Source organism: Coffea eugenioides, chromosome 6 (assembly GCF_003713205.1).
Source record: "Coffea eugenioides isolate CCC68of chromosome 6, Ceug_1.0, whole genome shotgun sequence".
NCBI lineage: Eukaryota > Viridiplantae > Streptophyta > Magnoliopsida > Gentianales > Rubiaceae > Coffea > Coffea eugenioides.
In genome coordinates, this window is record NC_040040.1 from 14492710 (window position 1) to 14518250 (window position 25541).

General features: G+C 35.3%; 3 protein-coding genes across 3 annotated transcripts; all 3 read left to right on the forward strand.

Moving 5' to 3' along the window:
- The first annotated feature begins 1916 nt into the window (after positions 1–1916).
- On the forward strand, positions 1917–5685 carry LOC113775170 (nuclear pore complex protein NUP43). Its single transcript, XM_027319932.1, has 5 exons — positions 1917–2672; positions 3887–3956; positions 4612–4843; positions 4975–5048; positions 5166–5685. Exons 1-5 carry the CDS (start codon positions 2008–2010, stop codon positions 5217–5219), a joined length of 1095 nt encoding a protein of 364 aa, XP_027175733.1. The 5' UTR covers positions 1917–2007; the 3' UTR covers positions 5220–5685.
- Positions 5686–7096: 1411 nt separating this feature from the next.
- Positions 7097–10566, forward strand: LOC113774637 (50S ribosomal protein L35, chloroplastic). Its single transcript, XM_027319214.1, has 3 exons — positions 7097–7485; positions 7586–7702; positions 10300–10566. Exons 1-3 carry the CDS (start codon positions 7219–7221, stop codon positions 10375–10377), a joined length of 462 nt encoding a protein of 153 aa, XP_027175015.1. The 5' UTR covers positions 7097–7218; the 3' UTR covers positions 10378–10566.
- Positions 10567–13626: 3060 nt separating this feature from the next.
- Positions 13627–18618, forward strand: LOC113772817. Its single transcript, XM_027317298.1, has 6 exons — positions 13627–14101; positions 15080–15358; positions 15459–15632; positions 15737–15843; positions 16522–16838; positions 17796–18618. The coding sequence occupies exons 1-6, from the start codon at positions 13928–13930 to the stop codon at positions 18365–18367; spliced, it is 1623 nt and encodes a 540-aa protein (XP_027173099.1). The 5' UTR covers positions 13627–13927; the 3' UTR covers positions 18368–18618.
- The last annotated feature ends 6923 nt before the right edge of the window (positions 18619–25541 follow it).

Below are 25541 nucleotides of genomic sequence, written 5' to 3' on the forward strand. Positions count from 1 at the left end.
AATATCAAAAAAGCACACATTTTGAGTTAGTATTAAAAATAGGGTTGAAAAATGAATAAACTTTCTCGATACTCGAATCGAGTTCAAATTAATAAAAATGTGTTTGAGTTTGATTTATCGACTAAAAAAAAAAAATTTGAATAGCATTTTATGTTTTTTAGAACTTAATAAAAAACTTGTTTGAATTTGATTTATCAACTAGTTAAACAAAATTTGAATAGTATTTTATGTTTTATAATAAAAAAAAACTCATTCAAACTCGATTCGATAAATAAATAAGACAAGTTTGAACAAAATTTCAATTTCGCTAAATTAATCAAACAAGCTTGAAAAATAGGGTGTTTGACTTGATTAGATTAGTTTACGCCTCTAATTAAAGGATATGTCCTATTGCAGTTATACTCTAATAACTCTTTTATTTTTTTTAAATTCAACAACTGAAGTCGAGATTAATGTTCTTACCGTTTGATTTGAGTTTTAGAGAAATGTGTCGTCACTTTACTACTAGCATATAACTTACAATAGAATGTAACTCTTATATGGTGTATCAAAGAAAGAAATTGAAGATAATCAAATATGTTTCTTTAATTTAAGGGAAAATGACCTGTTCATCCCTCACATTTCGTAAAAAATTCTTTTCGTCCCTCACATTTAAAACGAAATACATTGGTCCTTCATATTTAAAAACTTAAGCTTTTACATCCAAGAAATCAACTCAGTTGTGAATCCAACTATCTAACAACCCGGTTATAAATTTTAGGGGTAGAATTGGTAGATCACTCACAAAAATATATTTCTAACAAATAAATTGAACAATTAAAAAATCTTAATTAAAACCCATTTGCTTCTTCAAAAGAGAATAGAAGAAGACAAACCCAAATCAATTTGCCTAATTCAAAACTATATATGAGAAATAATCCGAACAAATAAACTTCTGGAGATTTGGAAGATTGTATCCTCTTTCAAACCATTAAAAATGTCTCTTGCTTAGATTCAGATCATTCAAACGCTGCCGATGGCAATCACACTTACACACAAGACGAGTATAGTGGCAGCCAACATTGAGATGGGATGAACTCTGGTCAATGGCGCCGAAGAGGGAGCTGTTTCCTGCATTGGCATGGGAGCGAAAACAGTAGGATAAGAAGGAGAAGGTGCAGTTGAAACATCATCTGGTGGAAATACATAAGATCCATTTCAAGCAATACATGAGCTACTGCCTGGTGTGGAATACCGCATGTGTGTGAGACACATGTATAATAACTTCAAGAAAGAGCATCCAGGACTTGCATAAAAAGATAGAATATGGTTTGCTGCAAGAGCTTCCTATGAAAGCAGATTTGCCAGTGAAATGGAATCACTGAAGGAGTTCGATGCAGAAGCAAATGGGTTTTAATTAAGATTTTTTAATGGTTTAATTTAGTTGTTAGAAATATATTTTTGCAAGTGATCTACTAATTCTACTCCTAAAATTTATAATCGGGTTGTTAGATGGTTTGATTCACAACTGAGAGATGATTTCTAGGATGTAAAAGCTGGTATTTAAATGTGAATGATCAATTTGTTTCATTTTAAATGTGAGGGACGAAAAGAATTTTTTTACGAAATGTGAGGGATGAAACATATCATTTTCCCTTAATCTAATTAGTGTGGAAGATATAGACAATTTGCTTACTTTAATAAACATCTTTATTATTGTGAGAGGATCCCCTCTCTTCTAGTCAGTAATTGCCTGGACAACGGAGTTTAGTGGGTCCCCTTTAGATGGTTGATTTTCATAGCATTGTTGAAAAAAAATAAACATCTTCATGATGATGTATTTGCCTTTTATTTTTATACTAATTTGAAGTTTGAACACACGAGTCATGACGATGCTAAATGTGTTAGTACCACTACGAAGAAAAACAAGTGGTGAAATGCACGTACAAACTGTCATCCCGCCCGCTACTGAAACTGCCATTAATTCTCTAAACCCTCCCAAAACCCTAACGCCTCCATCCAAAAACAATGGCCCTCACCATTCCATCCCCCCAACCCACCTCCCACTCTCCGCCTTTCCAAGTCCATAGATTCCCTCAGGACCAGTACATAGACGCCCTCCGGTGGCTCCCCCAGCTCTCCGCCTTCCACCGCCACGTTCTCCTAGCCACTTTCAATTCCGACACCTCCATTTCGTCCCTCCAGACCCTCACCTACACCCCCAATTCACCTCCCAATCTATCCCTTCAATCCTCTTACCCGACCCCATCCAGAATCACATCTCTCAAGACCCTTTTAATTCCCCAATCACCAAAACCCCTGATTGCAGCCTCAACCCTTTCCGGGTCTTTGCTGTTTTTGTCTGCTGATTTAGTTAATGGGTCTCTGGATTTTGAGTTTTCGGTACCCGAAAAAGGGTTCCATCGCGGACCCGTTTCGGGGATTGATGTGGATGGAAATGGGTCTGGTAGTGTTGTGAGTGTTGGTGAGGATGGGAAGATTAATCTGATTGGAATTGGGAGTGAGGGGAGAGGGAGCAATCAGAGGTTCTTTGATAGTAATGGGTTGGTTTCTTATAGCACTGTTAAGTGGGCTTCGCCGTTCGAGTTTGTGACTGGTGGATTGGGATATAGCCTTCAATGGTGGGATCAGAGACGGCCCGGCGGACCGGTGTCTCAATTCAAAGGCAATTGGTAACTCATTGTACCTTGAATTTTCTCAAAGTTTGGATCTTTTCATGTTTCATAATGTATTCATCTATGCTTTTTCATATTTCCTTTTTCTGTGTAGTATAAGGTCTATTGCTCCTTTTGGTTTTATCTCATATGATGCTCTTTTTTCTTCTTTGGGGTTGGTTTTGAACTTAATTGAGTAAAGCTAAATCATTTGTTTCATGTAATTATTTACCTAGCCTAATAGTTTTACTTGTTAATGTTGTGAATTAAAAAAATCTGGCATGTAACAGATCGTATGTTTGAAATGCTGCTGGTTTGCAGGATTGCCTGATGAGAAGAAATATAAGCACACAATTAGAGCAAGGAGTGAATAACAAATTGTTGGATTTGTGCAGGGGAACTCTTAGAAAGGAAAATTTTTTAAGGGAATGAATTTGTTAAGTGCTTGCTTAGCTGTTTGGTCTTTTAGAATTTGTTATTTTGTGAACTGAAGTTTGTCAGAGAAAGTTTTCTGAGAAGAGCATTCATTAATAGCAGTATAATAAGCTTTGTCTTATTTAACCAAACAAATTTGATGAAAGAAATGCTTCATTTGGTTGAGACTATCAGCCAACTTCGGTTGTTGTTATGCAATGCTAAACACTTAATCCTTGTTTCTTGCTTTTAAACTTCATAGGTCTAAATCTGATGATTAATGAGGCCCATTTTAACCTGTTATGTGACATGGTAGTCTAATGTATAACTATAGTATGTCTATGTATCATTTTCTTCCTTTTGATAAATGAGAAGCTTTTCAAAAGGTACAGAAGCTTTAATGAATATCTCATGCTATGAACTCAATGATGCTAAAAGTTGCAGCACTGGATGTTGAACACTTTTCTTTCTTTATATTTAGTTGTGTGGCGTCTCATGATGTAGTTGTTCAGAATCCTTAACTAGATCAGGATTGTTGTTATGAAACTGCCAAACAAAGTTCCATAAGTTAATGGTCCTAAACTGCTTTGCTAATTCATGATAGTTAAACATCTGCTTTGGTTTCATACTTGGGTGGTGAAACTGATAATCTTTTGCTGGGAGTTGTAGAATTGGTTTATTTGACTTGTTTATGGAGTACTTTGGCTGCAAAACACTTTATATTCTTAGGTGTGACCAGCATTAAAAGTTAATACCATTTTTGTTGATCTCTTCTATTGGTAAGTTATCTAAAATTAGTTAGTTTGTTGATTCTACAGGAGTTCTGGAACTACTACTGGTATTGTGCACTCAGTCGATATTCATCCATCAAGAAAGCACACTTGTCTTGTAAGCTTTCTTCTGTATCAATCTTCACAAGTCTTGTTATGAGCTGTTGTTAGTTAACATAATTTGCTTGGGTCTAATAAGCACAAAGAAATCAGCAGTCTCAAGGAGGTTAGTTTAGCGGCACTGATTAATCATTTGTCATACTCTGTTTCACAGCCAAAATTTCTTGAAGTGTGAATTTCTTTGGTATCAGAAGTCAAAAGGGATATATACTAGTCCAATAATTTTTTGAACAGTTAATGAAATTGAAAGGTTCCTATTTAAGGTGCATGAAATAGCATACCTGGATTATGCTATGGCTTTTAAGAGACTAATTATTGTCTAGCATGACAGGAATTTGAAGTGACAGTTCCTGCTGCTTCTCTTGTTAGCTATGATCATGGAATAGATCTACATAATATGAATGCCTAGCACTAGTTACTGTATAAAGAAAATGTCGTTGTTGGGGATGGCTGTAAATGAAATATTGTTACATGCTATTTGATAGTAATGTTTTGCAGCTCCATACCATTATGCAAAGAAGTTTCACAGCTTTCCATTGTTATTTTATGACTTAGAGACAAAAACTCTTTCATGGTTTACACTCTTAAATTGTTTCATTAAAAGCTTTATCGTGGTAGAATTTGAATTTTGTGTTATTATCATGTGTCTGAAGGCAGGAGGCTCTTCTGGGACTGTGTTTGCATGGGATCTTCGGTGGCAGCACCACCCTGTAATTCTTTCTGGGGCTGGGACCCCTGAAACTTATTCTCCATCCGAGAGTGAGATTTGGGAGGTCCAATATGACAACTACACTCATTCTTCTAATATCCGCAATGTCTCATCATCACGTGTTCTTCCTGCAATGATATGCTCAGAAGATGGCATTCTTGCTGTGATTGAGCAAAGTAAGCATCTTAATTTCTGGTTAACTGTTTAATGAATTCCTCCTTGAATTTCCATTCCTTAATTGTTGAAAGAGTTCCACTTTATGGTTCTGATGGCTGGAACTGATTCTGTTTGTTTTTCTACCGGATAGGTGAAGTACCGATGGAGCTTCTGGCTGAACCCTGTGCCATCAATAGCTTTGACATTGACAAAGAAAATCCTTCAGTAAGTGGAAGTTGTGTTACTTCTGCTTTTCGTTGAACTAGTTTACTCTAATTTTGATAGATTTGGAGTTATTATTTAATACATTGCACCAATTGATACTTCCATGTTTCTGTACAGGATGTTATATGTAGCTTGGAGTGGGAGTCTATAGCCATCCTGACAAGGTCATGATTTTCAGCATTTGATCCTAAAGAAAGATTGTTGTATATTGATCCTGTGTCGATAATTTTTCATTTTCCCCCCTGAATGCGGCTGGTCTCAGCAAAGGGAGTTCTCTTTCGAGCGGAATGCAGCTGGGTATTTTGCTTGGTCCATGGTGATTTTGCCAACCCCGTGTCTTAGTTCTTAATTAGTGGACCGATGAAACCTGAAAGCAATTGAAGTGAAAAGATTGTTCTGTTAAAAGAACAAAGTGCTCCCTTTTGTATCCAATGAATGGTGCTCCTCATCCGGGCTTAAGACCATGGATGGAAGTGAGAGATGGATGCTAGCAGGGATCTATATCCAGCCCCTTCCTGGCAAAGGGGAAAGCATTTATATTATTCATTTAGATGTCAGCTGACTTGTAAAGAATCCAGTACGGCTATTGTTACAATTTCAGGCATCATCTGAGTAAAAAGAACAGACAATTTTCAAAGTAGCCTTTCTTGCTTTTGTTTTTTTTTTCCCCTCGCTATTTTATAGCGTTTAATCCTTGTTTTCTTTCATATTTGCGAGGGGAAGAGTTGCGAATTACCACCATATGCTTTTTTTTTTGTCTACATAGGGATATCCGGGTTTTTGGACTGGTAATACTTAATGACCCGACTAATCTTCTGCAATTCGGGAGAGGAGGTCCCATTCCACACCGAGCATTTGCACGCAGGACTCGAACGTTGGTTGGTCAGGACCTTTTGGTCGCCATACCCTAACTAGGGGGAGCGGACTGCTCGAGCTAGCCTGCAGGGCCAATTACCACCATGCGGACTGCTCGAGCTAGCCAATTACCACCATATACAAATGCGCTAGCCTGCGGGGGCCAATTACCACCATATACAAATGCAGTAAGCTGATAGTTCTTGGTGGATAAAAGTCCTTAGAGAAATAATCTGAATAGTGTCCCTGTATGACAATTGCCATCTGCGTAAACACGGACGGACAAATTCAGAACTGATACTAAGTATGTACCATGTGTACGTGAACAATCGAGTAAAAAGCAAACAATAAACAAAGAATGAACTTTGGTGCCCTCAAAAGAGGTTTCGAAATAATTTACAGATATAAGCAATTTAACTATAGCTACTTCATGGGTTAAGATTATCTCTATTGGATTTCTGTCCTCTGATCTATTCATTTATTTATATCTAAATTACTACAAAATTTTTAAATCATCCATTTGTGTTATTACTTTTCTTTCGATCTCTAGATTAACATACTTAAAAACATATTCTTTTGAGAAAATTTTGACATTCAATTTATGTGAAACATTTGAATGGTGGAAAGTGGACCAAAATTGTAACAAATTTTGTAATGATTAATCAGACTATAAAACTTAGTCAAATTCATACAAAATTTCATATATAACTAATACGTGTAATGAAATATATTATGAACAATGTTAATTTTTAAATAAATTTTATTAGGGTGTAATTGAGGGAAATTCTCTTCAATGCAATGGAAAAAAGTCTAGTCTCTACTTCACACGTGCATCTCAATGATACACCAAAAAAAAAAAGAAAATAAAAATCTCAACATCCCTTGCTCCAAAAAATTTCATCAACATCGAGATTATTAAAATTTACCAAATTTCTAATACGTGTTTGTGACTAATTATAAATCTAGGAATTAATATGGTCTAATTATTCAATTTAAAGGTCTCATAGAAGCACCACCAAGAAAAAAGAAATAAAATACAAAATGGTTCCTTTTTCTTAATTTATAATGTACAAACAAAATGGTCTTAATATAGTCCAGAGTCTTTATTAAGAATTAAGAATTTTGCTTTCAAAGAAAGAAGTAAGAATTTTGGATGAAAATTTTGCTGGCCGTTGCTGATGCCCCAAAATCCCAAAAAAAAAGTCACCACACATCATTATCCACATCATCTCTCCGGTCTCCCCTCCACCCTCCCAGAGAACCTCCCCACCCAAGCCCTCTCTCCCGGCAGAGCTGCACTACAGTGGCCTAAACCATGGCATCATCCCCAATTTCAAGAACAACAACAATGGTATTCTCCTTAGGCATAAAGGGTCCCCAACAACATCACCCAGTCAGGACAGTTCACCTCTCTCCCTTCGCCAAGAAAACTTCACTTAACCTCAGCTCTACTTGCAGCATTTCTGGGTTCACCCCAGTTGTGCTTAACAGGCTCTCCACTGTTGCTTCCCCCTCCCAGATCAGTAATCCACAGTTCCTCACTATCGTCTGTGCTAAAGGCTATAAAATGAAAACCCACAAGGTATTTTTTTTCTTTCCTTTTTTCTTTTTGAGCTTTAATTTTGTTGAATTGGTTTTTGTGAGCTGTATGAAAGGGTGTTTATATTCTCTGGGATTTTTAGGCTTCCGCGAAGCGGTTTCGGGTGTCTGGAAGTGGGAAGATTATGAGGAGGAGAGCTGGGAAGCAGCATTTGTTGGCAAAGAAGAATACTAAGAGAAAATTGAGACTCTCCAAGATGGTTTGCCTTCTTTTCTCAAGTTCCTAATGATGCAATTTGAGATCATTTCTAGTCCTTGTTTTATGTTTTACGGTTCTGTCTACTGTTTTGATCAATTAACTTGTGTAGAAGTGAATTCTAATTGGTTTATCTGATCACCTGTTGGAAACTTTAATCTTTAAATAATATAATTTTGGTGTACAGTGTATGTTGTTTTCCTTTAACCTCGTCCCAACTCTGTTGTATCAAGTTTTCAAATCATACATATCTTCATAGGAGAAATGCCGTGATTTAGATACAGTAAGAAAGACAATGAAATCAAGTGTTTTTAATATTTTGTTGTAGCTCTTTTTTTATCACTGCCAAAACGATCAATGTTGTCCAAGTGTAAACTTAGCCTTGAACACCTATGGGGGCCAGCTAAGGGGCTCAATACTGGCCTTCGGATATTGATTTCTTCTTCTGGACTAGTTAGAATCAGCGATGTGCAAGTTTGAGCATGTGTTTTGGTGATTTGGAAGGGATAGAAGAGTTCTAAAGGTGCAGAGTGCCAAAACCAGGGGGAAACTTTATAGTAGAATGGTGAGCTTTTGCTTTGAGGAAGAGCTAAGTTTGCTTGGTTGATTGTGTAAACTGTCTAAGAGAGCAAAAGAAAGAGGTTTGTCCCTTCACACTATCCTGAGGTTATTATTCGAGTATGTCCTTTGAAAGCAATAGGTTGGTGGAAGGAGGAAAGTATATTGGCTAGTCATTACATGAGGTTGGGGCTTTACAAGGAGTCAGTGCTAATCTGTTTGGTTCCTGAAAGAGAACACTTTAAGAAAGTTCACTGAATCAAATGGATCCAAGAGAAGTAGTGAAAAAGGAAGAATAGCATAAAGAAACAAGGCATGGTATCCCTGTATGCAAATGGGTTTTGATTTGATTGGGTTAAAGTTTGTTTTCTAATCCAGTTCACAGTTTCCTTCTGCCAATCTTAGCAATCAGAGTGACCAGGTAGCCTTCAGAACTTGCAAAAATATTGGAGGTCATGTTCTACTAGGAGACTAGCAATGATTGGATAAATATCGTGGAGAGCTCCTTTTAAGATTTCAGATCTAAAAAGATGCTTAGCCACACTTAATTCCAATCTAAGTCCATGTAAGGTACAATAACATTACATCATGGAGAAGTAACTGAAAGAAAGATGAAATTGTTGGATGGTGTAAAATTTTTTTTTTTTTCCTAAGATAAGTGATTTATGCTATGGGAAATTCTAAGAGTGCTGACTAAGGTTGTGCCCAATTGAGCCTGCTCCATGGTCACTCAAATTTTCTAGTCTCAAGCTACTTGAGTGTTGTTCACGGGCACAGTATCATCAGACTATCAGTATCACGGGCACAGTAATGCATGTTGTAAAAGCTAACTTCATCTTTACTGAGGCTTGACTTGCTAAGACCTTTTTTTGCTTTCCCTTCCTGTGACAAGTGGGTTACTTGCTCAAAAAGTGTGATGGAGATTTTTCAACGTGTTTTTTCTGAAACTTAATTAACACTAGAGATTAGCTAATTTGAGCTTAAGGTACTATCTAGAGTTATATTTGGTGGGTGGGAACATGAATAAGTGCTGCCTGAGATCTTATATTAAGGTCAGGCTTGTGCTAGCAAGTAAAGGACTTATTTGTCTTAATTAAACCTACTTAATCTATTTGCTATACGTTAGAAAGGAAAAAATGCCATTGCTTAAGATCAATAAAAGAAAATTTGAACCATCACTGTTTATGGAAACACACAAAGAACGAAAGAAAGAAATGGCTGATGAAAACAAGAATTGAAGAAAGAAAATTGTTGTCTGTTTGTTATTCCCATGCTTTGCACAATTAAGAGTACTGGAATTGGTCCATTGTCTTCTTTGGGGAACTTACTGCTATAGGAATTGGAGAAATCTTCCCTGATAAATGGACTTTAAGCTTTCTTACAGATTGTAATGTCCTTTTTGAAAGATTAATTGAAAGATTAAGTTTAAATTTGTGCAGAATGTGTCTTTGTAATGGTTAATCAAAAGCACAATGCAAACTGCTTGAGCACTTTACCTAGAATTTTAAGTCTAACAAAAGGAACATTTAGACCAAGTTTAGGGTGTCATTTGGCTATTGAGGGACAAGTAAGAAGTATACCTTCATATACTTCACGTTGTTGCATGTTATTTTAACCCTATGGAGATTCATAAGTTGCTAAATGTTAATGTAATGAGGACAATCTTGTACGGAAATCAAGAAATGGAACAAGACTTTACAGATAAATAACACATAAAAAATCAAGTGAAATGCTTAAGCATTTTTGGTAAGATTCAGAGTCTAATCAGATGTAGCACTTCGATTGAGTTCAGGGCTTCAACATCATATAGGTTTTAGAGGACAGATAGGAGTAAGAAGTCCATATTTTATGCTGTGCAGCCTGTAGCTGCTTTTGAAAAGAGGAAAGAAGCCTCTCATTAAGCAAACTCTAGTTAGCAAAATCAGAAACATGGAGATATATTAATGAAACATGACAAATCAGAAGTCCCTTCATCTACTAAACTGTTAGTCTCGAATCAACTCATTGGGTTTCTTCATCATATGCTTTTCATGCTTTATGCAGGTGCAAGTTGACCAGAGTGACTACAACAATGTAATTGGTGCTTTGCCTTATTTGAAAGTAAATCGCAAAGCGAACTAGAGCTGATGCAGATGGGCACTGCAGCAGATGCTGTGTTATTTTTTTTTGTACTGAAGCACGTCTTTTCTACGTAGAGGAAGTAAGCAATCCATTGTTTGCCCTTCCCTTCCATCTTAGTTTGTATTTTATGGTCTAACCATCTACCTTATAAAAGAACTTCTGCTCGCTATTACTTTTGCAATGACTTTACACTATGAACTCACGTCTAGCAAAGTATTTTTTTTTTTTAATAAAAAAAAAAAAATTTAGAAGCCACCTTATGATGATAAGTTTACCCTTCCTGGTAACGACATTGACAAGAAGCATTAATCTGTTGGTAAATAGCTGCTGCATAGACAAAGTGGATCTTTCTTTTTTTTTTTTTTTCTGTTTCTTTGTTAAACTGTTTAAATGCTATTTTCTGCTTTAGCAACGCTAAAACTCTGCTGATCCTGTTGCAGAGAACTCGTACAATTGCACTTACAATCCTATTAAGAGATTTAACATTCCTTTTGAGTTGATAAATCTTAAGGCCCTGATAATTGCAGATAGGATTAAGTACCTTTTTCTGGGTCCTTACTTTGGTGGGAGTTACTATACTTTCTCTTGTCCACTAGAAAGCTTGCTTTCTGTCTCGAGGTTAAGAAGGCTATGCTGTGTCCTTAACACTAACGCCTGATGGATTTAACCTTGTCTCTTCGAAAATCCTTTTTGAGACCAGGTTTATGATCCAGAGGTAATGAGGTAAGCAGCATACTACTGTCATTGCACTTGGTAGAAATTTTTGTTCAACAATTACTACAATAGAAGATCATAGGCGCATTCCAATATTCTCCCAATAATGGTTGTGATGTTCTTGTCATTAAATTCAGCCATTGAGCATCATCCCAAAATGATTCTGCCAAATACTAGAGCCAAAGGGATGGATTTACCTAATTAGTTGTACGACCGAATCATTAATGTTGTTCTAGATGGCAACGCCAAACAATGTTGTTTTCTGCAAACAGGATGATAACTCATTTAATTCTTCTTCTTATGTGGGTCTTGGAGCATGGTGTAAAGAACTAGACGGGGCACAAAAGGATGGTACATGAACCTATGAAGAAAATTTTGGAAATATCCTACCATATTTGAGATTCATCCGACAAGGGAAATAGTTGAATTTTGCACCCAAAAGCACAAAAAAAAAAGTGAAATGGTTGAAATATTTCTCCTCTTTGATCAAGTTTTTAAGCTCTGTATTACACGTTAAGATGTTAAACTTACCCTTCCTAGTTACTACGTTGACCGCAGCTACTTTCCCTAATTTTATTCAACTACTGAATAATCAAGATTTGAATTCAATATCAAGAGAGATCTAAAATCCCTTTATCTGTAGGTCATGAATTCAACCTGACCACCTTGCTGTTAAAAAAAAAAAAAAAATTTAATTGTGTGTTAGTGCACCCTTTTTTAATTGTGTTAGTTTCTTATACAATCCAGCTGATTCTCCCTTCTTTTTAGGATAAAATAGTATAGGTCTCGGTAATTGTTTTTTAAAAAAATCAATATTGGTTTTTCCTTCTAGTTTGGATGGTGTGTTCAGTTCAATTAATTTGATTCTTGTGGTCGAAAATATCAAGAAAGGAAGACGTCAAAAAAAAAAAAAAAAACTCTGGTGACGATGTAGCAGAATTCCCAACTTCCTGAAATTGCAACCCTAGTATTTGGATTGCTGCTTTCTGGAGTTTTTATAAAAATATCTATTATAACGATTTGATAAATACAAGATAAAAAATAATTAAGAGCTGCGTAATTTTTTTTTTTTAAAGAAAAATGGTAATCCAAACAAACAAGGCAACCAGCCTAAATTGGCAAACATTAATCCCCCTAATGATTGCATGTTTTGCTTTGGTACAACAATTTAATGTCTTCTGTATACGTCATAACTGAGATGGATTATCTTATATATTAATTAATTTATAGGATTAGATGATTAGCATATTCTAGATGGCTCATGACACATATAATTCTTCTCATGTACATCAAACAAAATGTTCCCTGTACAGCCCATAACTCATTTTGATCTTCTTATTTAATTAGAATTTATTTTCTCACTCTTTGGCTATCCCCAACGGTTACTCCAAAAGGATAATACAACGAATCTGTGAAGAATTTTTGGAAATATCCATTCTTGGAGATCCTATGCTTTTTCAGCTTCATCCGACAAGGGAAAGAGTTAAATGTTCTTTTTTTCGGCTTCCTTTTTTTTTTAAAAAAAAAAAAAATTTGGGCATATATGGGAATTTGGATTTAGCAAAACACCACCGACTCCCAATCACCCCCTTGTTTGTTGCATGGAATCTGGGCCCACAATTTATCCACTTCTACAATAGCTATATTCGCTGTCGTTTGGCAGGCGGCTATAACTTTATTGGACCCGATTTTAGTAGATGGCCCGAATACCTGAACTGAATCCAAACCCGACAGAAGAGTTAATTTTTTTTTTTGTTTTATACCATGCGATTCTTTTTGTTTTATTATACAATTCTAATTACACCGCAACCTCAGTTTTTGTCAAGAATAAAAAGAGTGATATGAAATAAATGCTAAATAAATTGAGAAAATTTAATAAATTTACATTATGAGGATGCAGATTCTCGATAAAAAAGGGTAAAACCTCTTATTCCAGTTACTCTTTTAGTAATTGAAATTGAATGTATTTTGACAAATATTAAGGAGTTTTTTTTATTCAATTTCGTTTCAGTTCAACTATTAGAACAAGTAATAATGATAGCAAGAAATAGTAGTGCAACTCATCAGTTTTCAGTATTTGTGAACACCTTGATAGAGCAATAATAAATACAAAATCTAGATGAATTTTGTTAAAATGATTTATAATTTCAGCTCTTAATTGAAAAAAAAATGCAGTTCAAGAAATTTCAAAAGAAAAAGGATAAAAGAATGGTTGAGTTGGCAATAAATACTACTTTCACTTTTAGTAATTTTCTTGATCATGAGCATTTTGTGAATAATTTTTTTATTTTCAATTTTTGTGAAATAATAATCAACTATTTTTTTCTTTTTCAATTTCTACAAAACATCGTAAATTCCGAATTGTAAACCATTAATTCGGATCTAACCCAGAAACCCGAGTACACGAATCTGGTCGTCAACAACCTCGAAAAGTACCCATCCAATAATTTAAGGCACGTGTACTCTTTTTACCAAATTTTAAAAAATTCCTTTTTCTGTCATTGTCTGCCCAAGCCAAGGATCCAAAAGCAGCACAGGAAAAGGAAGAGAAAAGAAAGAAAGGAAAGAAAGGAAGGGAAAGAAAAATCTCCAAAAAAATTTCTTCCCCTTCAAGTTCTAGGGTTTATGCCCTAATTATCCTTCACTTTTCTTTTCCTTTTCAGCTCAGTTCTAAAATCTCCAACTTCTTCGGCACTATCGTGATTTCTCCTTTATCCAATTCAACCAATATCCCTTTATGTTTTTTACCTGAATTCTTCAGTACCTGATAAATTTCCCTTTTCATCTTTTGAATATATATTTTTTTTTCTCTTTTTGGTTAGTTTCCTTTGTTTTGATGGTTGAGTCGAAAATGAGGTCACGAACGATGTCGTTTGGTGCCGGGAATGATACGTCGGTGAAGTTGGAGATCGCGGCGGCGGAGGAGGTTGAGGCCGAGGAAGGTCACGGACGTCTAAGTAAACGATCTAGGTTGTCTCCGTCTACCTCATCATCGCCGCCATTCATTCAGGTAGTTCCTTTTTTTTTTTTTTTTCAATTCATAAGTATTAGTTCTAAGTTTTAAGTAATTATTCTGAATTAAATGAGAATATTTGAGGTGGCTTTAGGTCCAATTTCTTTTTAGAATTATATTTTATTTGAATTGTTATTTTATCAGAGAATAGTTTCGAAAATCGGAAGGGAAGCTGAAAGAACTAGTAGTTTGTGCTGGATAAGCAAATAGATTGGGCTTGTGTAAACTTTCCTTTTTTATTAAATTTATCTTTGTTACATGCCGTAAGTTCAAATGTTACAGCTACCAAATAGTGAAACCCGCATATACAGTAAAGCTGAGGAAAATGGATATTTAGTAGTGTTCAAGGATTAGGGATGACTTGATTAACTTTTTTTTTTGTATTGAATGTGAACAATCTTATTTTGAAATTACCTGAATAAATTTGATTCATAAAAGTATTTATGGAGGAGGTGTTCTTAAACTAGGTTCCAAAGGCAATTTTCCACTATCGTAGGAGAGATATTGGTGTTCATGTTTTAGGCATGAAAGGATGATTCTTTTCATTAAGATTCTTGGTTGGTCTGCGCTTGCAAGGCTGTGGTTTTCTGCATACATGGTAATCTACATGCTTGTTGTTTAACTTTTGTCATATGCAATTTAATACAACGTGTCAGTCTTCATGAGGCTTTTCGTAAGGATGCCCATCTTGTTTGGACCCAGTTTTAAGTGATACCAGAAGTCAATCATTGCAATTATGGAACTTTTCTCGAGTAGTTGATTGCATGCATCCAATCTGGCAATTTTATAGTTGAGTTGAGGGACCAACTTGGATTTTGAATTTGGAGTATAGGTTAATAGAATTTTATGGCCAGCTACCTAGTTGTGTTGGAAGCCTGATGGGTTTGACTTGTTTTTTGTTTCAAGTTCTTCTGTGCCAACTTTGGTATTTTATTCATTTTTTATATAATTATTTTTTTTGGTTTTTTGCAACAGTGGAGCACAGCGAACAATGATTTTACTGCTACACCTTTGCAGTACAATCCGCTCAATGAACCTAGCCCTTTGGGTTTGCGGTTAAGGAAGAGTCCGTCTTTGCTGGATTTAATTCAAATGAGGCTATCCCAGAACAATGCTTCTCCTGTAGCGGCTCAATCTGGCAGTAGCACTAGTACAGCAAACAAGGACGCAAAAAACACAGCTGCTTCAATTGCAACTGATAAGATGAAGGCTTCGAATTTTGCTGCTTCTGTTATAAGGATTGGACGTTGGGAGGTATGTATCATGCTTCTTTTTTTTTTTAAAAAAATATTTTTAATGCATGTCTTAAATGTTTGAACCATATTTTTACCTTGTATCTGTTATGTGGTGGCAGTTTGTCGCTAGGCATGAAGGTGACTTGGTGGCAAAATGTTACTTTGCTAAGCACAAGCTTGTTTGGGAAGTTCTTGAAGCTGGGTTGAAGAGTAAAATAGAGATACAGTGGTCTGATATTATGGCTCTTAAAGCAAGTTTTCCTGATAATGGGCCTAGCACTTTGACTATAGTGGTAAGATTTAATTCGAGTATGATGCCATATCTAAGCTTTCTATTTCATCTGGCTTAGTTTACCATGTATTTTTAGGTTATTTAACAGTATTTATGGTGTTTCAGCTTGCCCGGCAACCTCTGTTTTTCAGGGAGACCAACCCACAGCCCCGAAAGCACACTTTGTGGCAGGCAGCATCTGATTTTACTGATGGACAGGCTAGTATACATAGGTAAATCATTAGACATCGTCTTAGTACTGGGGTTATTTTTTTAAAGCAAAAATTGACATAACCATTTAGAGATGACCATATGCATAGTCATTATTACTGATTGAGTCTCGTGTTTAGATAAACCTCCACAAGTGTCTGATTTACTATTGTGTGTCTACAGCTTTTTGCGTTAGACTAATGTGACTACTTTGGCTTAGCATATATAAGATTGGGAGTCTTGTCATTGTTCATTAGTTTCTTTTCTGTTGGCATCAGAGGGCATTTAGATCATAAGATACGTTGCATAATTCCATGGAAATTATTGCAGTTGTACACCATTTTGTCTGTTCTTTGATGAAGTTTTTTGAATTGTTACACCTTTCGAAGTTTATGCTTTTTGTTTGTAAAATTGTTCTTTCATAACAATTGAAGACTTGAACCAGTTAAAGGAGATGATTGTTTTATACTGAAACTGGAAAAGAGACCACTATTTCAAGCTTATACTCTTGAATGGATATGCCCTTGGTGCACAACAATGTTTATCACTAGGCTTACAACTGGATACTTATCTGTTGCTGACTTTTGTTATATTCGTGTGCATGGAAAGATTTTCTGTTGAGTTTTCTTTTCCATTTGCAACCATATTTGTCAAAAGCTGAATGGCTGTCAATATTGAAGGCCTTTACATGATTTGAACAGGCAACATATTCTGCAATGCCCTCCAGGTGCGTTAAACAAGCATTTTGAAAAGCTGATTCAGTGTGATACACGACTTAACATGTTGAGCCAACAGCCTGAGATAGTTATGGACAAACCCTACTTTGATACGCAAGCTTCTGCTGTAGAAAGTCCAGATGAATTTAAATCTAGTCAACTCCGGACTGGTGAAGGATCCTCTGTTTCAAGCTTTCCTGATGTAGCATCACCATCCATCTCAGATTTGTCATCATTGAATTTCGATACCTGGGATTCAGCCACTACAGGCTCAGCCAAAGAAGCCCCTTCGCCAAGCTCAGGTATCTCTTCTTCATGTTTGTGTGAATTTGTTAAGTGGAAATCAGTTACTGATTGAGATGGTGACATTTAAATCTTTTGGCAAAAGAAGTTCCTGTTCCTCACATATTTGTTTTTCTGTTTATATTAAGTACTGGACATCTTGTTTTGGGAATGATTAAAGAGTATATTGAAACTTACGACTTGAAGCTTATAGAGTTACTCGGCTGCTATCATTTTTCTTTGTTCATTTTTTACTTGAAGTTCATATGCGGAACTGGTGAAGAGTTGTAGGATCCTCCTATGTTAGCAGCCATGGGGTCTGTTAGTTGGGATGGTCTTTTCTCTTGCCTTTTGTTTTCATCCTTGATGCAGCTTCTTTTTTAGTGGTTGGTTGTGATTTTCTTCTTTTAGCTCAAAGATCTCAGTTGCTCAAGCCTTTGTACTTGCACCATGTATAGGATTTTACTGATTGCTGAATTTCATTGCCCTAGTAGTTGATCTCTCTCTCTCTCTCTCTCTCTCTCTCATGATTGATTAGAGTATTGTAGACGTACTTTGAAATGTTTCGTATCTATTTAGAGTTGCTGTTCTCAAGTTTCATTCAATTGTACCGTTAGATTTCCTTAACTTCCCCAGTACAGAGCTTCACTTCTATAAAATTACAAGTATATCCTTTGCCTTATTGTCATTATTGTCAACTACCTTGATAGAAGCCAGCACTGAGTGAAGTTCCTGCATATGTAAATATAAGTATCTGTAAAAATTTAAGAGTAAGGTATGGTGAATTGCAGAGATGACCAGAAAAAAAAAAAAAAATACTCCTGCTTCTGCATCTTCCTTCTCAAACCTCTTTACTGGCTAGTTAGCTAAGTTCCAATATTTTTTCTGGAGATTTTGTTGATATTAGATAAATCTGAATTATACTGTATTTTTTGGTTTTTTTGATCTGTCACTCACCGTCTTGTGCTTATTGATAGTTATGGATGCAAATGCAATTGAATGGAATGGTAACTATTATCTATCTGATTCCCAAGGGCTGAAAAACTTGAAAGTGCCGGGGCTTCATCCTTCTATGTCTATGACTGATCTTGTGAGTCACATTGGACAACATATTTCAGAACAAGTGACCTCTGGAAGTATTCCTTCGGAAAAGGCATCAGAGTGTCAGAACATTTTTGAGAACATTGCACAGATTATGCTTAGTGACACCCAGAATGTAGCAGCTTCAGATGAGAAACTCATGAAAAAGGTCAATTCGCTTTGCTGTCTTCTGCAGGATCCAACAGTAGCTTCCAGTGCACATGTTGAGGGAGAAAATTACTCTGAAGGACCCTTCGCTGGGAGAGATGCTGAATTGAACTACCCTAGTGACTTTATGTTTGAGATGAAGGCTCACGATGATGTAGTGAGCTCAGTGGATCCCAAGCAGACTCCAGGTATCCCAAGAAGAGACTCACTTGGAGACCTTCTACTTAATCTGCCTCGTATTGCATCTTTTCCGAAGTTTTTGTTCAACATTGCAGAAGCTGATGAAAGCAAATATAGATGATGGTTCATAGTGCCGTATATGCAGGTCATATGTAATCCATTTAGATGGTGAACTGGTTGCTTTGCAGTGTCTATTGTTCCTGGTGTTTAATGATTAGCTGGAAATTGGAAATTGTTTTGGATTCAGAAATTTGTTTTGATGAAGAATCCTGATAATTTCCTGAACGGTGTACTACTGGTCTGTAAATAGATCAGATTTATCAAATAGTTAATTTCGAGGGTCATTGATACAATTATTCAGCTTTCTTTGTTTGCAATTTGTTTGCTGCATTCCCAGAATTCCTAACAATTAATCCAATTTTGCACTTGGCTCCACGTTCTTTACTTGTTTATAGACCAAATGAAGTTGCAGCTGCTATTCTGTTATTTCTTCGCATGTTGGTCCTCTCCTCTTTCTGCATGGTTGAAAACGATGAGATTTCCTTGATATGGTACTCTCTATTGTGAAGATTTCATTGATAAATGTTGGTTCCCCAAAAATTACTACTCCTTTTGGGAAATGGCAGGCCATGGTTGCTAAATGCTTTGTGATTGAATTAAACATGACTAGAGCCGCATGCATGATACGGACCATATAAGAAGAATTGATACTCCTTATTGTTTTGGATTACCATTTTTCTCCTAAAAATAGCAATCCAAACGGAATGTTGAGTTCATAAAGTAGATCCATTTGTGCACTAAAGAACCATTTCAATAACAAAGGCAAAAGCAATAGCATGTCAAAGACTAAAGAGTATGAAAGTACAAAATGCAAACTAAGGCCGAAATAAATCGAAACAAACAATTGTGGAAGGAGTGACGACCTTTAGTTTGAACTGGAGATGGGGCTTTTTCTAAATTCAGTCATCCGTCAAATAGATACCATAAAAGAGATGTGGTTCTCTTACCAAAGAAGTTAAAGAAAAAGAAAAAGAAAATGAGCAACAAAATTTAGTTCATTTACTCAACTAGGAAAGTTTACTAGACTAAGGATTGTCCACAGAATAAATTTCCTGAGTGAGACATACATATACATGTTAGAAAGGTCTTTCCTTTAGCAATACTTTTTCCGGCATGGTTGTAAGGCTAAACTTATGCTATATGAAAAAATTGCAAGAAAAAAGCAACTCATTTGGGAAACGAAAGTCATCTAAGTAGCAGAAATCTCTACGTGCTTTTGATCTCCGATTTCCTGTTAGTAGCTATATATTGTTCGCTTTTTGAAAGAAAAAAAATTAGTTAGAGCATCCACAATGGTTTACACTTTTTATAGTGTAATCCACATGCCACTTCTCATCTTTTATTATACTTCCACTCACAATGAATTACACTCCACAAGGTGTAATAGTATGGGTCCACAATTAAATTAAACATTTATTTTAATAATGCATAACTCATATCCCATAAATAAATAAAGTAATTTTTTAAAACTAATTTTGTTATTTTTAAAAAAAAAAGTATTAACTTTCATTAAATTTTGGACATTTGTAGGAATACCAGAAGATGGGTAATTTGGAAAATTTTGGGGGTTTTGATTTTGTGAGGAGGATGAATTTTCTATATTTGGAGCATTTAACATATTTGTAAAACTACAAAAATTCTCATCCATAATCACAAAATATTGAAATTTTAAAAAATTGTGCAAAGAGGTTGAGGAAAATGAGTGAGAGAGTAAAAGAAATAATAGAGTAGAATAGTAGGATATAAGAAAAAGGAGTGTGTTGTATGTTTATATAGAGAATTAAAACATAACCGTTGGAAAAAAAGTGAACGTTGCTAACTTTAACATTGTTGGTATAAATTTTGTCATTACTAAATTTTGACACTGACCCACCCATTATATGTATTATCAGAATGATACGTATAATGAGTATTATACGGCCACAATGGATGCCCGTGTAATGGACCCGTGTTATGGCAAGCATTACATGCATCATTAGACTCCGTTGCAGATGCCCTTATAGCAAAGGATAGCTCCCAAAAATTTGAATGTTAAAAGGAACACAGTATTGTGTAATTGATGCCTCTATACAAAGCCGACCAAATTGCATGTATAATTAGCATACAACAAGCAACTATAACGAGTCAACCGTGCCAAAACCCATAAAATATTACATGACAAAAGTATAATGAATTAGGACATGATTTGCTTGGAGATCTTCGATTTGTATAGTATAATATCTTCAATCAACTATAATGTATCTCAACAAGTAAAACTTAATAATCACATTCTGGTCAGGAATATCACCCAATTCAAGCCCATTTGAAGTTTTTGTAAAAAATTATACTGTAATGATTTGAAGTGTTCACGGAAAGTGTAAACAATTTTTGAAAAAAAATGGCAATCCAAACCTGCACATGATTGGAAAAAAAAAGCATTGTTACCACCCATTTCTTAAAAAAAAAAAAAAAAATTCTCATTCAATGGATGAATGTTTACACTGTAGATTTTTTTTTTCCACAAATCGGTCTAATATCATGACACGTATGCAAAAATGGGATTTCAAATATGAACAATGATGACATATTATGAATCTATATCAGTTCGTATAAACATCTTTTTAGAGTAACAATGGAGGGAACATGAATCCTTTATGCTTGTAGTATGATGATGTATCTTTAACCTTTAGTCGTGATAATGTCACAATAATTAGACTTGCACGTCCAAATGCAATTTTGTTTATACTTAAGGTGTCTAAAACACAAAAATGTTTAAGAAAAAGGACCGCCCAATAATTAGCACTAAGAGTGAACATGCTTGTATGCATCAGTGGCCTGCAACAAGAAAGATCAACTAATTCAGTTTAACCATGCATGCAGACATCTGAAAGATACATCCCAAAGAAACATGTAAAAAAATTTCAACAAGAAAGCAAACAAGTCGAAAACTCAAAGTGAAAAGTAACTTGCTCAACAAAGATGATGCAAAGCAATTTGTTTGTAAGACGTCTAGTGCGTGTGCGTGTGTAATTTTTGACAGAAAGCCTATATGGTTAAATGCATGATTTGTACATAAGCTAAAAGAAATTACAATGATGAATGAGTGGCAAAGAAAGAACTGTTGGGCAGATGTGGTGGTTCTTCAGGAGGCATTTTGAGTTTTATGCTAATGTTCGAATTTGTATATAGTTAACTGATAACTCAATACAAAGATATTAATTCTGTCAGGGGGGAAAAAAAAAACAACAACAACAACAAAGCTGAAAAATCTTCTCTAATAAGTTTGTGTATTGTGAAATAATCCAGGGTGCTGCATGGATGTAGAATAGTGATGCATGTAAGGGCAAATTCACTGAATAGATTACTTTCAAGGATATGAACCTGTTGGGATAAATAACTTGCTTGAATCAGGGGAATGGTTATCTGCTGAAATTAATGTTAACTGCCATCTATTTTCTTGGATGACAAAAGCTTGTTGCTATTTGCTTTTTTTTAAAAAAAAAAAAAATTTTTTTTGCAGCAATCGAACATTGCATGAATCTTGTACTTATGACCAATTGAAATCTCCAATATGATTCTTTGTTTGCGCAATTCTCCAACACTAGCGTACAAGAACATTATACAAGTTTTTTCCGTTATTTAATATTTTTTTTCCTTCTTAAGCATATTTCTGTTTCCTCTAAGCTATAAATGGATTTTTTACTATTAACTTAATAAAGTTTAATTCATTAACCAAACACCAAAATTCTGAAGTATCTGCTCTCAATTGTATCTGCATTCAAGTAGTTTTCCCAATGTGTTAGTTAAGAATAATAATAACTCCAAGATTTTTAAAAGAAGTAAACTTTTGCTTTAACTGTCGTATGAAAAAATCAGCAAATTCATTAGACCACATTTGCCTTGACCATTTGTTCAATGGATCCTTCAATCTACACTGTCAATTTCATACCAGGGGAAGTTACATCTGTACTCTAATTCTCAGAAAAAAGAAACATCAGAGTTGGAACAGTTTTATGTGACGCAACTCAAACAGAAAATGCATGGAGGATCAGTTCGCTGATCCTGAAGTGTGATGCTTTCCAAGCATTCACTATGGAAAGCATGGCCACATGCCAAAATAGCAACACAGGGAAGTGTCACCTGCTCAACGCCAAAAATCTCATATTCATCCTCCACCTCCAACACAGTTGAAGACAAATCATTTTCACATAGAGGGCAGTTCTGGTCAACTGATGCAGGTGTTTCATCAAAAAGATCCCAGGTTATGTGATGGTCACGGGTAGGAGTAGGAGGAGTAGGGGAAGCAGGAGGAGCAGGAGATTGGGCTTTGATTTTCTTCTTTGATGTTGAAGCTTTCTTAGCTGATGACAAAGTTGTATTACTTGGGCTGGCCTCAGCTTTTCGACCTGCCAGCAGAACTAACAAACGTGAGCATTATACTTTTCAGTATCATCAAAACTTCTTAAAAGAAACATCGAGAAACAATAAATCAATATTCCTGATACATTGCTACCTCTTCGTCTTTTGGGATTGGTATTTGATGAAGGTTCTGAAATAGTTACGGGTTCGCAAAATTCATCAGGCAGATCTTTTTCTGTCTGGTCTTCACCTGGTTGATCAACTACCTGTGGAACCTTCTTCTTCTGCTGCTTCTTTATTAGCAGCGGTCCAGAGTTTCGAATGTAATCAATTTGGGATTCACTTAGCACCTTCCCATAATATTCACTTTCGATATGAAAATTATCGTGATTGTCAGAGGTATTATTACTATCGTCTCCCTTCTGCTGCTTATCTGTTAGCAGGGGTCCAGAGTTTCTAATGCAATCAGTTTGCAATCCACTAAGCAGTTTCCCATAATGCTCACAGTCCATAGGTTCGCTAGAATTATTACTCTTGTCCTGCCGGCAGCGGCGACGACTCCTGGTAGATGGACCTAAATTCGGGTATCAAAAGCTATTACGTACTTACCAAGAAATCCCTTTTAATTTCTTGCTAATCCAACAATGAATTATTCGAAAACGGGATGACGAGGGGACGATTAGGATCAAATCATTGTTCTAAGACAATGAACAAGGAGTTGCAGACAATCAAAAACAAAAAAAAATCGTGCCAAAACTTAAAACAAAGAGGTTTTACCTTTTTTCTCGAGCAAAACTATTAAGTGATCATCATATTACACTTTTAAAAAAAACAATCAATCGTTGTCATTGTTTTTTTATTAGGAAATTCATAAAAGCAACCAACATAAGACAAGTTTTGACTAATAAAAGCATTGATTGATAACCACTTCACTACATCAAGACAGAAAGAAGGAAAAACGTAATTAAACTGCATATATGAGGAAAACTCAGTAGAAAGTTCAGAGCAGAAAATAAAAATAGCGTACGATTACCAGCAGGTTTTTCCGAGAACTTCATATATATCTTGGAAGATGGCTTTCAGATTTTTGAGGGTTTTGCTTTGTCCCAAGAGCTTAACGGAGACTAACTAATTACTATATATGAACCCTTTATCAGTTTCGTTTTATATCTTGGTCTGGTAGGACGGTCCGACAATTTTTCGAAAACCTATGTCAATATGGAATGGTTCACTTGCATATGCAATCTCCTAATATTTCTGCCTTCTAACTGTAACCTACCCTTTTTTTTCTCTCTTGGAATGTGACAGAATAAACATGGCTATTTATGGAGTATAAAAATATAATTACTCACTTGAATTATTATCATTAGTACCTAGTAATCATATAAAAAGATGTTAAGACAAAAAAAAAAAAAAACATAGCTATTATAATTTTAATTTGAGTTGCACGATCTTATAGGGTTCCTCAAATCTGCAATTGACAATTAGACTGCAAAAGTTCTCGAGATTATGAAAACCTCCCAACAACAGCAATGGATCACCAACAAATCTAAGACTAGGATGACAGACGATGCATGTTCATATTTCATCAAAACCCAGCCGTGAGTTGTACCTATAGAGATTGAAGTCCAGGGAACTTTCATCCTGGTCCACTAAATCATTTTTTAGGTTTTTAAAATTATTTATACTAAGCAAAAATCCATTGCTTAATTTTGAATTAGGACTAGATTCAGATGCTTGTGCGTTTCTTGCCACCATGTGAATTGTGAAGTTGTGTTCTATCAACTGAATTTTTGTATGTTATTGAACAGCTAAATTATACAAGTATATTTATTGCCTTTTCCCTAGCTAAACGTGTACATGTGCAAATTAAGTTTATAACTTTGTGAATTTGGGTTGAATTGTTGCAGTGTTTTCGTAATGTTCGGAGGTAGATATATCTTTTTACGTTTGATAGTGATTTGGTTAATTTACTTTTTCTGGGTACTAGTTCTTGCTGAATGCTGATACTGTCAAATTTAGATATATTTGTTTGGAGGTAATGGATCCCTCCACGTATGTACTATTTCCTTGATATTTAATGAAAGCCTTTTTTTTTTGGTTTGGTTATTTGGTAAACTAAAATAAATGATTCTTGGGCATTCCACGAGCAATATGCTACTTAATGTAGTTATATATCAAAATGAAACCGAGTTAATTTTACAAAACTTGTCATATCTCATTAATACGTTGATATATCATTCGTACCTAATAACTACATAAAACATTCTTAACATAGAAACACACAAATAGTACTTGTAGCAGTATTAATATGAGCCCAATCATGAAATCTTAGTATAAACTCAATACAAATTGAATCCAGGATCCTCAGAGAATTCAATAAACGTTTCATAAGATTTTTCAACCATGGCCTTGAGTTGAAAATGCATAGGATTTTTTGTTTCGAGAGCTAAAAAAGATTTCATTGTAGAGTGTAGAAACTTGAAATGAATGTAGTCGTGTTATGGTGCATGGACAGTATAGTCGTTGGTTCTTGTCTTCGTTCCCTAATTTGGAAGTAATTAAGCTGTATTGTTACCTCAATGGCTGTTTTACTTATCATAGGATTTTACAAAATGTCTCAGTATTGCTATCTGTATCTAAAATGGGAGTGCAAGCAAAATCCAGAAATAGGAATGGCTATACCGCTCTTCCATCATCTCAGCAAGCTAGTTATAAATAGTGGTGGCAAGCTCAATAGTAAAAGAAATTAAGTAATCTGCCACAAAGTTTTCTAAGAGATTCATCTTGGAAAAGTTTTAGTTACAACCTAACAGGTACTGCCCTTTCTCGGGTGGATTCCTAATCAGGCCTTCATAATCTTACTTACACAAAGAGTAATTTATGCGTTGATTGTA